Raw genomic sequence first — 13154 nt, 5'->3', positions numbered from 1 at the left:
GCAAGTTTCAGAGTCTCTTCTGACATCCATTTTGGTCTTTTCTTTCTTTCCTGTCTTTTTAATGACCTCTTGCTTTCTTCATGTATGATGTGCTTGATGTCATCCCACAACTCCTCTGGCCTTCGGTCATTCATGTTCAATGCATCAAATCTATTCTTGAGATGGTCTCCAAATTCAGGTGGGATATACTCAAGGTCGTATTTTTATTCTGGTTTTAGTGGACTTGTTTTAATCTTCTTCAGCTTCAACTTAAACTTGCATATGAACAATTGATGGTCTGTTCTGCAGTCAGCCCTTCGCCTTGTTCTGACTGATGTTATTGAGCTTTCGCATTGTCTCTTTCCACAGATGTAGTCAATTTAATTCCTGTATTTTCCATCTGGTGAGGTCCACATGTGTTGTTGCTATTTGGTGCTGTCAAGTTGGTTCCAACTCATAGAGACCAATGTATAACAGAATGAAACACTGCCTGGTCCTGTGCCATCCTCACAATCGTTGTTATGCTTGAGCCCATTGTTGCAGCCACCGTGTCAATCCAACTCGTCGAGTCTCTTACTCTTTTTCAATGACCCTCTGCTTTACCAAGCATGATGTCCTTCTCCAGGGACTGGTCTCTCCTGATGACACGTTCAAAGTATATGAGACGAAGTCTCACCATCCTTGTTTCCAAGGAGTGTTCCGGCTGTACTTCTTCCAAAACAGATTTGTTTGTTCTTCTGGTAATCCATAGTATATTCACTATTCTTCACCAACACCATAATTCAAAGTCGCCGTTTCTTCTTCGGCCTTCCTTATTCATTGTCCAGTTTTTGCAGGCATATGAGGTGATTGAAAATACCATGGCTTGGGTCAGGCGCACCTTAGTCCTTAAAGTCCTTAAAGTGACATAGTTACCGTTTACGTTGTTGAAAAAAGGCATTTGCAATGAATAAGTCATTGGTCTTGGAAGATTCTATCATGCGATCTCCGATGCCGTTTCTGTCACCAAGGCCATATTTTCCAACTACAGATTCTTCTTCTTTGTTTCCAACTTGCGCATTCCAATCACCAGTAATTATCAGTGCATCTTGATCGCATGTTTGATCAATTTCAGACTGCAGAAGTTGGTAAAAATCTTCAATTTCTTCATCTTTGGCATTAGTGGTGCTTAATCTTCCTTAAATCTGTATCTTAACATCTTCTTTTATCTAAGACCATCCGTGACTCATCCTGTACCTCAGAATGAAGTCCAGTCCCATCCTAGTAGGTTTCTGTCCTCATTCCCTGTGATTTTGCTGCAGCCCCTGCAGATCCCTCAGTCCCAGATTCATTCTAATGGTGAGTTCATCCATATATGTCTTAGCCTCATGTTTGACGATCCAGCTGAGTTACAAGCAACCATCACCTTATGCACCTTTTACCAAACTGACCTATTTATTATTTTTGTTGCTTAATGCATGCTTTTTTCTATCCAGATTTTTTTTCTTTTTCTTTTTTTAACGGTTGTAAAAATGTAGATAACACAACATTTGCCAATTCAACATTTTTTGCATGTACGTTTTTATAATTGCCATTCTTGGTGCCTGGAATGTCCTTTTATCCATTGTCCCATGACTAATTTCCACATAGCCTCGAAGATTTAGGTCAGATGCTTCTTACTTTTTAAAAATTTCCCTGATTACTGCACTGGAAGTAACCAAGCTCTCAGAACACTTCCGCTTACATATTGTTTATTTCCCTTTAGAAACAAAGTTTGTTGATGGTAGGATCCAACTCAGTGCCTTACATGTGCTTGGTGGCCGAGAAGGTGACGAATAGATGAATGAATAAATAGACTTTTTATTGTTATTTGTTTTACATGAACTAATGAAAGTAGAAATAGCCTTACTTCTTTTTCATTGACAAATCTTTTTTAGATCTGTAGCTCATGTTCTTCTCTAATATTCCTTTGTCTTCAACAACAACAACAAAAAAACAGCCATAATTACCATTCTACTTGAACTTAGTGTTGCCTTAGTGGAAAAAAAACTTAAAATTCCTTCCTGTTTCCCAGAGATAGAGAATTTTTTTCTGCAAAGTGACATTTAGTAACTTGTTTTTTTCTAGTTGGATAAGTGCCTGGTAAGTTTGTGTTGTCACCATTTCTTTGATTATTTCTAAATGAAGCAGAAATAACCCTGTTCTTCTTTCTTTTCATAATTCACATTCAAACTATGCCTAGAGTCCTGGGAAAAAAAGACATTGTTTAAAATCATGGTCTTTGAAGCTATCTAAAGGATTTATGAGTTGAAATGAGATCTGTTAAACATGTTTATTATTTAAAAGCCTAGCTTATAGTATTTTTTCCAACAGGCATTTGTTTTTTAGTAGCCTTGTTTCAGATCTATCCAAGAGATCAAGATGAGTATTCAACTTACTCCTTGGCATTTCATCAGAATAATTTGAGGATTAACCTTTTTGCTGGCAAATAGTTTTGAATATTTAAAGTGATCATAATTGTAACAGTCTTCTACAGTAGGTGCTTGGAAACATGTTCGTTGAATGGTTCAGAAAAGGATTATGTTCTCAGCTTCTGTGAGATGAGAGACGTGGGCTATGTCAATGTCCTGACCATCGTTGGGACGGGAGGGGTGGAGGATAGAGGGGAAGAATCTGATGAGTCATTACAATGAATAAAATATCTAGTTTGGTTTATGGGTTGGTTATTTTGATTATGATAAAATTAGGTAATCTGTTTACTCTTATCTGTTCCTTGGCATTCAGCCTTCCATGATTCACATCAGAGCTTTGTGTATGTGGCCCAGAGGCGAGAAACTGGTGGCTTCAAGGTCACATTCAATCCACAAAACATTGATTTACGTAACATTAAAAAAGAATTGTTTTTGAGGCCAAATTTGACAGTTATGGCCTGTGTAAAAACACAAATTAATGGCTTCTTTTAAAAAAAAATTAGAAGATTTGTCAAGTGCGGCCAGGATTTCCTAGTAATGACTGGGATTTGAACTATCCAGTTAGCACGGTTTTCACCACTCCCTGTTGTCTCCCCAACACCATGGTTAGGTGGCATTTGCCATTTATCATTACTCGTGCACTGTGGCCTCTCTCATGGCAGAGACAAATTTCTCTGTAACCACATCGTTCTCAGAAATGGGAATGTGAAAGGGCATCTGACAGAACCCTGTGTTTCGTGGTGGACGTGAAGATCATCTCCGTATCTTTTATATGAGAACGAAGTATCTAGATTATGGATTTTGGTCAATAAACTCCTAGCTCTGTCAGACATTTGCTGTGGGCCTTTGAGCTTGCAGACATTGGTTTGACCCACTGATCTTCCCGCTGGCTGGGAATGATCACACAAGCCCTTGCAGATGTGATGGTTGTGATATGAGTGAGGACCTCTAGGTACCCTCTGTGAGTGACTCACCGTTTGTATTACAGTTGACGTTTGTGTATGAGTAATGAGGTCAGCATGGCACGGAATGCTGTATTTTACACAAATAATGCGCGCCTTCTATGTTTGTTTGCCAACTGCACCTACCTTCACAAGGTATTTCCATAAGCGCCGATATGTCCGTTTGTTTTTACATGTTGCTGTAAAAAATAACATAACGTGCTTATGAAAATACCTTGCTAGAGGAGGGCACGGTTGGCAAACAAACAGAAGGTCCACGTTATTTGCATGAAAATATGGTAGGTGGTCTTTTGTTGTGTTTTTAAACAACTCTGACGTCTGTGGCTGGTTGTGTTGACATGTGGGATACTTTAGCATGGGGGCACAAGGGCTGGCTGATGTCCTTGCAGATAGCAAAGGTTTGTACAAATGCTCAGTGTCTAAATGTACTTTTATGTGTTTGTTTGACAAGCATTTATATAAATGCTTTTTCCCTAGTTCACATTCAGTTTTGGCCCAAGTCCCAGCTATAAGATGTCAAAGAAGTAAGGAAAGCAAAAAGTTGGAAGTACTTTTGAGTTTTTTTTTTTTTTCCTCCAAATAAACGTAGATAGAGAAATGTTCCTGTCTAAGTTTCTTAGTGCTGCCATCACAAAAATATCACAAGTGGGTGGCTTTAAAGAACAGAATTTATTGTCTTGGTTTTGGAGGCTAGAAGTCTGAATTCAGGTTGTTATTAGGGCTACATTCTCTCATACTAGATCTCGTGGAAACTCCTTCCTGGTCTCACTCAGCCTCTGTAGCTCCAGTCATTTCTTTCCCAGACCCTGTTCTTTCAGTCATTGCCCTCATGCGATTTGAAGCGTCTCTTGTATAGGAAAGTTAGTCAGGGAGTGGTTTAGATGTAGTTTAGGACCAGAAACATTGAATCTGAGAATAAATGTTACAGAACCAAACCAAAGAAGCAACCAAAATCTCCCAAAAGTATATAATGGCTTTTCTTTCTTTCTTTTTTTAAATAAACTTTTTATTTTGGAAAAATTTTAGATGTAACAGAAAGTTACAAAGATTAATATCAGATTAATAACAGAGTTCCCACACCCTTTACCTGGGTTCCTCTACTACTAATATCTTACACTGCCATGGTACACTTGTCAAAACTAAAAACTGACATTAGTACATTGCTGTTAGGAACTTTATTTGAATTGCACCCGTTTTCTTATTGATGCCCTCTTTCTGTTCCAGGATCCAATCCAAGATACCACACTGCATTTAGTTGTCACATCTATGACAGGTTTTTAAAACTTAACTGGACCTTAGTGGCTTAATTACTTCTCCATTGTCTTAAGCAATCAGAACCACAACGTGTATGTGCCTAGTTGACACTATGTTGCTATACTGTAAGAATTTGAGTTCATTTTGTCTCTTTCATTCTTGGTTTTCAGGACATTGCATCTCTGCTCAGCAATATCTTTTTATTCCTCTTCCTTGCAGAAAATTCCTTTGGAATAGCTGGAAGTAGACCTCCCCCTCAACTCTGCAATGCCATGGATAAGTGGGGGCCCAAGATGTGAGCAGGGTCAGAGCTCTTTTTAATTAATTTTCCTCCCGGCTGTTTCTGAGAAATGACTCAGCAGCACACTGGTGATTTTTTAAAGAAGCCAAGCTCTTCTGAGGCCAAACCAACAGATTAATTTAATAATCTGCCCATTTAACAGGATAATCACATATCAAATAGAAACAGATTTCTTCCCACTTGTTTCCAGGGGTAGAGTAAATCCAGTTTCCCTCTTGAGATTTCAAAGAGATGATCATATTAAAGAGAAGACCATAAATTTGTTAACTGGAGAAATTGACAGGGTTGATAACACCGCCCTGCTTGTCAGGTTTCTTGATCTGGCTTTCAGGACACCAGACTCTTGTTTTTCTTCCTTCCTCCCTGATTGCTTCTTCTTCATCTTCTTGCTGTTTTCTCCTCTCTCCCCAGCTTCTTCATGGTGGAGTTTCCAAAGCTCAGTCCTTGACTCTTCTGGCTCGATGTAATCCCCAAGAGACCTCATCCAGTCTCAGGCTTTACATAACCAAAAAACCAAACCAGTTGCCATCAAGTCTGACTCATGGCAACCCCATGTGTGTTGGAGTAGAACTGCTCCATAGGGTTTTCATGGCTGTGATCTTCTGGAAGCGAATTGCCAGGCCTTTCTTCAGAGGCACTTCTGGATGGGTTTGAACCACCAACCTTTTGGTTAGTAGTCAAGCACTTAACCGTTTGCCCACCCAAGGCTTTAAATACCATCTGTAGCCTGATGACTCCCAAATTCACATCTCCTGAAGTCCAAACTTGGATATATATTTAGCTGTCTATATGACATCTCTACTTGGATATCTACTGGATATTTCAAATTAAGCGTAGCCAAAACTGAATTATTGATCTTCCCCCAAACCCATGCCACCCACAACCTCCTCTGCCTTAGTTCTGGCCACTTCATCCATCCTCCCAGTTGTTGTGTATCATCGAGTCCATTCCGACTCATAGTGACCCCATGTGACAGAGCAGAACTGCCCCATAGGGTTTACTAGGCACTAGTGTTTATAGGAGCAGGTCTTCTGATTGGCTGGGTGGGTTTGAACCATAGCTGAACGCTTAACTGTTACACCACCAAGGCTCCTTATGAGTGGGGCAGAAATCCTCAGAGTCATCCTCAGCTGCTTTTTACTTAGACACTGCACATCCTGACTATAAGGAGATTTTGAAAGTTCTAGCTTCAGAATATATGCAGAATCCAGCACTTCTTCCCACTCCACTGCCACCACTCCACTGCGTCCCCATCATCTCTTACCTGGACCACTGAGGTAGTCTCTTAGCTGCTGCCTTCAGCCAGAGGGTCCCTTTTAAAGTAAATCAGGTCATGTCATTCCTCTGTTCAACACCCTTCAAGGCTTTCCCTCTTACTCTGAGTAAAAGCCACTGTCTTCACTGTAGCTTGTAAGGCCCTTCATTATCTAACTTCCCATGGTCTCTCTAACCTTGTCTTCTCTTAGTCTTGTCTTTGTTCACTGAGCTCCAACCACATGGGGCTCTTTGCAGGATCCCACCTTAGGGCCTTTGCCTTGGCTGTTCCCTCTGCCTGGAAAGTCTTGTTCTGGATATCAGCACGGTTGACTCCCACACCTCCTACAGGCTTTTATTCAAAATGCTACCTTCTGACTGAGGCTGCCCAGACGCCCTCATTAAAACTGCAGCTGTCTCCCACCCCCGCCCTCCAAACACACACACACACACACACACACACACACACACACCTGATTGCCTTCACCGTAACAGTCATGACCTCAAGACCGTTGAACATACTGTACACACACACGTATATGTAATATTTTATTGTGTTTTCGGTGAAAGTTTACACAGCAAATTAGGTTCCCATTTAATGAATGTATGTATTATATGCTCGGTTAGTATGTTTATTGTTTATTGCCTGTCTCCCCCCACTGGATTGTAAGCTCCATGAGGGCAGAAATTTTGTCTCTTTTGTCTGTTGATGTATGCTAAAGGATAGGGCCTGGCACAGAGTAGTAACGTGGTCAGTGTTTATTGAATGAATGAGTAGCTATGGACTGAGAAGTGCTAGGTAGGAAAAGTAAAGAAAACAATTACAGATAATAATAATAGATCAGTGGCAGCTAATATTTATTGTTATGGATTGAATTATGTCCCCAAAAAATATATGTTGTAAATCCTAAACTCTATAACTGTGATTATAATCCCATTTGGGAATGGGTTGTCTTTGTTATGTTAATGGGCAGGATTAGTGTAGGGTATATTTTGAGTCAGTCTCTTTTGAGATATAAAAGAGATTAAACAAGGAGATTAAAGAAGTAGCTGTGGGGAAGGTAGATGCTAAGACACACGGAGAACACCCAGGAGCAGAAGCTCAAAAGAGACAAGGAAGGACCTTCGCCCAGAGGCAACAGAGAGAGAAAGCCTTCCCCTACAGCTGGTGCCCTGATTTCAGACTTCTAGCCTCCTAAACTGTGAGAAAATAAATTTCTGTTCGTCTAAGCCATCCACTTGTGGTATTTCTGTTATAGCAGCACCAGATTACTAAGACATTAAGCCTGCACTTTGGGTCAGACTCTGTCCTAAGGGCTTTCCATCATTTTGTCATATTTAATCCTTACAGTGATGCTAAGAGATAGTGACGAGTAATATTCTGATTTAACAGTGAAAGAAACTTGAGGCACGGAAAGTATAAATAAATTGCCAAAAGGCATGAGTTTATAAGTGACCCACCTCTAATTAACACTAGAACCTGTTGCCTTTAACCAGTAAATCTAGAGTGTTTATGGGGTGGGAATAGAAGGTGATGGGGAAGCATATTTCATTTTTAGCAATGCTGTTCTCAGGGAGCCTTTATTTAATTGGAGAGTCTTTGGTGTTAATTTCCAGATAATGTGTTATGGGGTACATTTGCTGGTAGTTAATCCTGTGTCTCCAGAAATGCGTTATGTGTCCCTCTTTGCTTTAATTGCTTAAACCCAAATCACTCTGTCCTTTCCAAGAGTGGAACCATCTGGACTTCATTCCAGGGGCAGTTTTGGTGGTTTCCCAAAGACTTTTCCAGGATGACACAGGACATGGCCTTTTGGGAAATCTAACTGGTATTTCCCCTCACCCACAGAAGGAGTGGCAAATGGCTGCTCAGTCAGGAGTTTCGGTTTAATGCTTCTTCCTTAGAAATTTGACTACAAAGGGACAGGTTAAAGAATACCCATTCCCTTATGCTCTGGTCCCTTGGAGAGCCAGGTCATGGCCCCTGAAGGCCACTTCTAGGGGATGTCAACTTCTGTCTTCCAGGGTGGTCCCTGCCCTCAGGGACACAGAATACCATCACCTGACAGAGGCTTGTTCTTAGGTGGCTGACGGTATCCCTGAGCCTGGGCCTAGGCCTGGCCACCAATGACAGGCCTGTTCTGAGCGTGAAGCTGCTGTGTCTTCCTCCTCAGTAATTATATTAGCTTTCTACTGTGTAACAAATTACCACAAATTTAGCTGCTTAAAATGACACATATTTATTATCTCACAGTTTCTGTAGCTGATCTGGGTTTCTCTGCTTCAAGGTCTCGCCAGGCTGCAATATAGATATTCGCCAGGGCTGCTGTTTCATCAAAGGCTTTGATTGGGGAAAGATCCATTTTCATGATCCCTCAGATTATTGACAGAATTCATCTCCTTGCAGCAGTAGGACCTTGCTGGTTATCAGTCAGAGGCTGCTGTCAGTTCCTAGGGGCCACCCACAATTCATTGCCACAACATGGCCCCTTACAACATGGCAGCTTACTTCTTCAGGCTAGCAAGGGGAATTTCTAGCTTCAGTCTTCTAAGATGGAGTCTTATAACGTAATCGGGGAGTGACATCTCATCACTTTTGCCATATTCTCCTGGTCCCATTTGCACTCAGGGAGAGGGATTGCAAAACAGTATGAACAGCAGGAAGTGGACATCATTGGGGATCACCCTAGGGTGTGTTCACCACAGCAACCACAGTGTTGAAACCCCGTCTTGTCTCCCTATAGGCATGCTTTGCTAGTGGGTTTAATGTTGTTTGCCATAGGATCAGTGGCAGGGAGGGGCTGCTCTGTGACTGTGCCCTCCACCTGGCTGTGGCCCCAGCCAGGCACACGGCTTTCCCTCACCAAGGGCTGACTCCAGGGCTCAGGCAGCAGCAGCTGGCCTCAGAGGGTGCAGGCGACTTTCCCACTTCCTCTCCCCTTCAGCCATCCTTCAGTGCTATAATCCTTTCATTTCAAATTATGGAGTTAATTCCTAAAGGCAAGGGAAGGGCCATTAGTTACTCATATATTCCCCCAGTAGGCATTGGATTTGCTTTTCCCAGAGACTGTGGGCTGAGAGGAGATTTTTCATGCTTCGTCTAGAAAATTTGTAATAATGCCTATTTTTGTTGCTCCTTCGTGCTCCTTTCAGTTCATATGTAACTAGGTTAATTATTTGATCCTCAAAAACAACCAGAGCTGCCTTTCTTCTTAGAGAACATCTCACCAAAGAACCATATCCTGTTCTAAAGATTACTTGTTATGAGTCTGGGCTGTGGGTTGCTTAAAGACAGACCTGTCTTTCCTCCATTCACTTTGAGTATTTCACTGAGTGAGTGTAGCATTTATTTGTTTAAAATGATTATTATTTCCAACTGAATCGTTAAAAATCTGAATAGGTATTTATAAATAACCTTTTGCTGCCTGATAGTAGTCTCTCTCTGACAAAGCAGCTGGAATTTTACATCTTAGAATCCGCACTCCCCTATCCCGACACCACACGGGTGGGTACGTATGACAGGAAGTCTTGATCAAGTCTTTTCTTTCAAAAGTCTGGACTCTTCTGCTTTAGTTCCTCTTCATATGTCCTTTGTTTGGAGGAAAAATGAGGACACGAGTCTAGTCTCTGACCAAGTATTAAGGTGAGGAGGCTAAGGTTTGGAATTGGTTTATTCCAGTCTGGCCCATTTAGAACTGGTTTATTCTTTCACATTTCAAAAGAATGTGCATCAGCACCCTCCCCCTGAAAGGATATGTTAAACCAAAAACCAGTTGCTATCATCGACTCACTTCCAACTTCTAACGACCCTGGAGGACAGAGTAGGACTGCCCCACAGCGTTTCCAAGGCTGCAGTCTTTATGGAAACAGACTGTCACGTCTTTCTCCCACTGAGTGGCTGGTGAGTTCAACCCGCCAGCCTTTCACTTAGCAGCTAAGCACTTAACTAGTATGCCACCAGGGCTCCTGAAAGGATATGTTGTTGTTGTTAGGTGCTGTCCAGTCAGTTCTGACTCATAGCGACCCTATGTACAACAGAACGTAACACTGCCTGGTCTTTTGCAATCCTCGCAGTCGTTGTTATGCTTGAGGCCATTGTTGCAGCCACTGTGTCAATCCAATTTGTTGAGGGTCTTCCTCTTTTTTGCTGACTGTCTACTTTACTAAGCATGATGTCCTTCTCCAGGAACTGATCCCTTCTGATAACATGTCCAAAGTATGTGAGACATAGCTTCATCATCCTTGCTTCTAAGGAGCATTCTGGAAGGATATGTTAGAGGAGAAAAATCAAATCAAAGGAAGCTCTCGAAGTTTGTGTACTCAGTCACAGTTGCACACCCGGGGAAATCCAAAACCTCTTTAATTTTTTCACATTTGTATTTCATGTAAATCATTCTCAGATGGTTAGTGGTAGCATAAATTGTTTCTAATGATCCATAAGAACCTTAGAAATTTAAAATTATTATAGCGAATACGTGTTCAGAAACTGTTTATTTGGTGGGATATATGTATCTTGAGAAGCTGAGAATTTTCTGGGCAGACCTGCTCTCAGAGGGGCTGCCAGGTGCCCTCTTTGGTAGAGCAGTCTCGTCAGCCTCTCCATTCCTCAGCCAATTGCCGGTACCGCTGTGTGTCTGCTGTATCCTCGACGAAGAGCCCAGAGCCCTGACTCCTGCCCCCTACAGCTAGCTCTCCCCAAGAGAGAACACATGCTGTCGACCCTTCTTAGCTGCAATCCCACCTCCCGTTACCTTGCGCCTGGCTGGTCCAAGGAATCGCCTTCAATTTCTGACCAGCGCATGGCTCCCAGGAGTTCCCCAGAGCCACGATAGTGTCCTACAGGAGCCCCTCAGAGGAATGGCTGTGAAGTGGTGGAATTTCCTTCTGGTGACTACTTGCTACTGGCTCTCCTGGAGCGTGGTGCAGTTTTGTACTGTGTGCTGCATACCGCATACATGTGCATATGTGGGAAAGACCGAAGCGGTCCCCCACCATGTGTGTGGAGAGACGGCAGGTATGTGCTGCAAAGCCTTGACACTGACCGGAAGACCAAAGGGGTTTGTCTGAAACAACCCTTTACATCCTCTCTGTTTTCCCAGAGTTTCTTCTTGTAGTTGCCTTATATTCTTTCTTTAATGCATCTTTAATTCTGATTGATTTTACCAGATTACCCTCTGTAGGGGTTGGACCCTTTTAAAGTCTTTTAATAATTAATTTTTAATTTTCTAAATGATATATGACTATATTCTTCTCTTCATTAAAAAATAAAGAAAAAATTAAAGACACAGCTAAAGTCACTTTTGGCCTCCCTCACCCTATCCCAGTTCCCATGAACACCCTCCGTACCCCCAGAGGTAACTGCTGTTTGTTGGTTTGGTGTATGTCTTACTAGTTCTTTTTCTATTCCCTGGCAGATATAAAGCAATGGAAAATATACACTATTGGAGTGTGTGTGTGTGTGTGTGTTGCTTAACTTACAAACCATGTTGTACTACCCCATCATTCTGCAATGATGAGTTTTACTAGATGGTATCTTGGAGGCCTTTCCATGATATAGATTTTTATATATTATTTCAGTTGTTTACCATAAATAATTTTATTTTGTAGCAGTGCCTTTTTGGTAATTACCTTTCAGGGCAAAATTGGGAGCTTCATTAAACACCAATTATTCTTGTTTTTTTATACGGTGTAAAAATCTTAGCCTTTGTGTGTGTTTGTGTTTTCTCTTTCTTCAGATCTCAGAAAACCGATCTTCACAATGAAGGCTACATCTTGGAACTAGATTGCTGTTCCTCCTTAGACCACCTGACAGACCAGAAAATCATCCCAGAGTTCATCAAGAAGGTAAGCACAGCAGTCAGGAGACATTGAACAGGCTCCCAGAGCATTCACCCTAGTGAGCAGGCAGGGGAGCTGGCTTAGGGCAGACCCACCACCCTCCAGAGGCCACACGGGAGCCAGCGCCTTCCCTCACCTGGACCTTTGGGCACAGTGGGGCAGCAGCCCCTCCCACACGTGTCTTAAGCTGGAGCTGGCTCTGGAACAAGATGGCTCTCTCCTACTCCAAAGCTGGCAGGGACCCTGTCTTCTAGGCTTGGAGTGGTGTTCACAGCTACCAGCTGCCAGGCCTGTGAGCCCACTGCTGGCGCTCCTCTCAAACCCTCAAGGTGGTGTGATCCCCCAGATATCCCCTTCTACTCATCTTGTGGGTCTTTGTTGCCACGAGTGCCCTTCCTTTCCTAGTGTGGGAACATGCCAGAGTCCTGTGGCTGTTGACATGAGAGTGTACCAGGGAAAATTGCATAGTTTGCAGGAAATTCATTTTCTTCCCTGAAATGTGTCTGGTTTTGAACTTTTCTTCATGCTACATGAGGTTTTGTGCCTAATTGCAGGGTCTACTTGAGTTTCAATATGATGACATTTACTGCAAAAGGAATGTCCTTGCCCCAAACTGGAGCTAAGTTCATTGCTTATTATTTATCTTATTCTCCCTTACCCAGTCTTCCAAAATAATCAACAATTTCTCATCCTGTACAGATGATTGTGATTTGTTTGAGGTCCAATCAGCCAGTTAGTGAATTCATTAATAAACATTGTTGACTGGCAGTTTGGGGAGAGAAATAGTATTGAGTGCTGGGATATAGGAGAGAACAAAATAGCCATGTCCCCACCTTCATGTCCTCATAGTGGGAAGGCGGACCGTGAATAATTGTGATGAACATTACGAGGAGCGAAGTATTGGAGACTGAGCAACACATGGGTACAGCGTGGTCTGGGATCAGAGGAGGTGCCTGAAGTTGAGATGGTGTTATGGATCGAATTGTGTCCCTCCAAAATATGTGTTGTAAATCCTAATCTCTATGCCGGTGATTATAATCCCATTTGGGAATAGGTTGTCTTTATTGTGTCAGTGAGGCAGGATTAGTGTAGGTTATGTCTTGAGTCAATCTCTTA

General features: G+C 42.1%; 1 protein-coding gene across 1 annotated transcript in view; it reads left to right on the top strand.

The window, feature by feature from the left end:
• Positions 1-13154, top strand: part of RFTN1 (raftlin, lipid raft linker 1) — a 246757-nt gene that overhangs the window by 119562 nt on the left and 114041 nt on the right. The window contains exon 4 of the mRNA XM_012558099.2: positions 11936-12044. Coding sequence (XP_012413553.1) covers positions 11936-12044 — 109 coding nt within the window. The remainder of the gene's footprint in view (positions 1-11935; positions 12045-13154) is intronic.

This window comes from Trichechus manatus, unplaced genomic scaffold, assembly GCF_000243295.1.
Source record: "Trichechus manatus latirostris isolate Lorelei unplaced genomic scaffold, TriManLat1.0 scaffold00136, whole genome shotgun sequence".
In the NCBI taxonomy this organism is placed as follows: Eukaryota; Metazoa; Chordata; class Mammalia; order Sirenia; family Trichechidae; genus Trichechus; species Trichechus manatus.
This window is presented reverse-complemented; position numbering and strand designations above follow the sequence as displayed.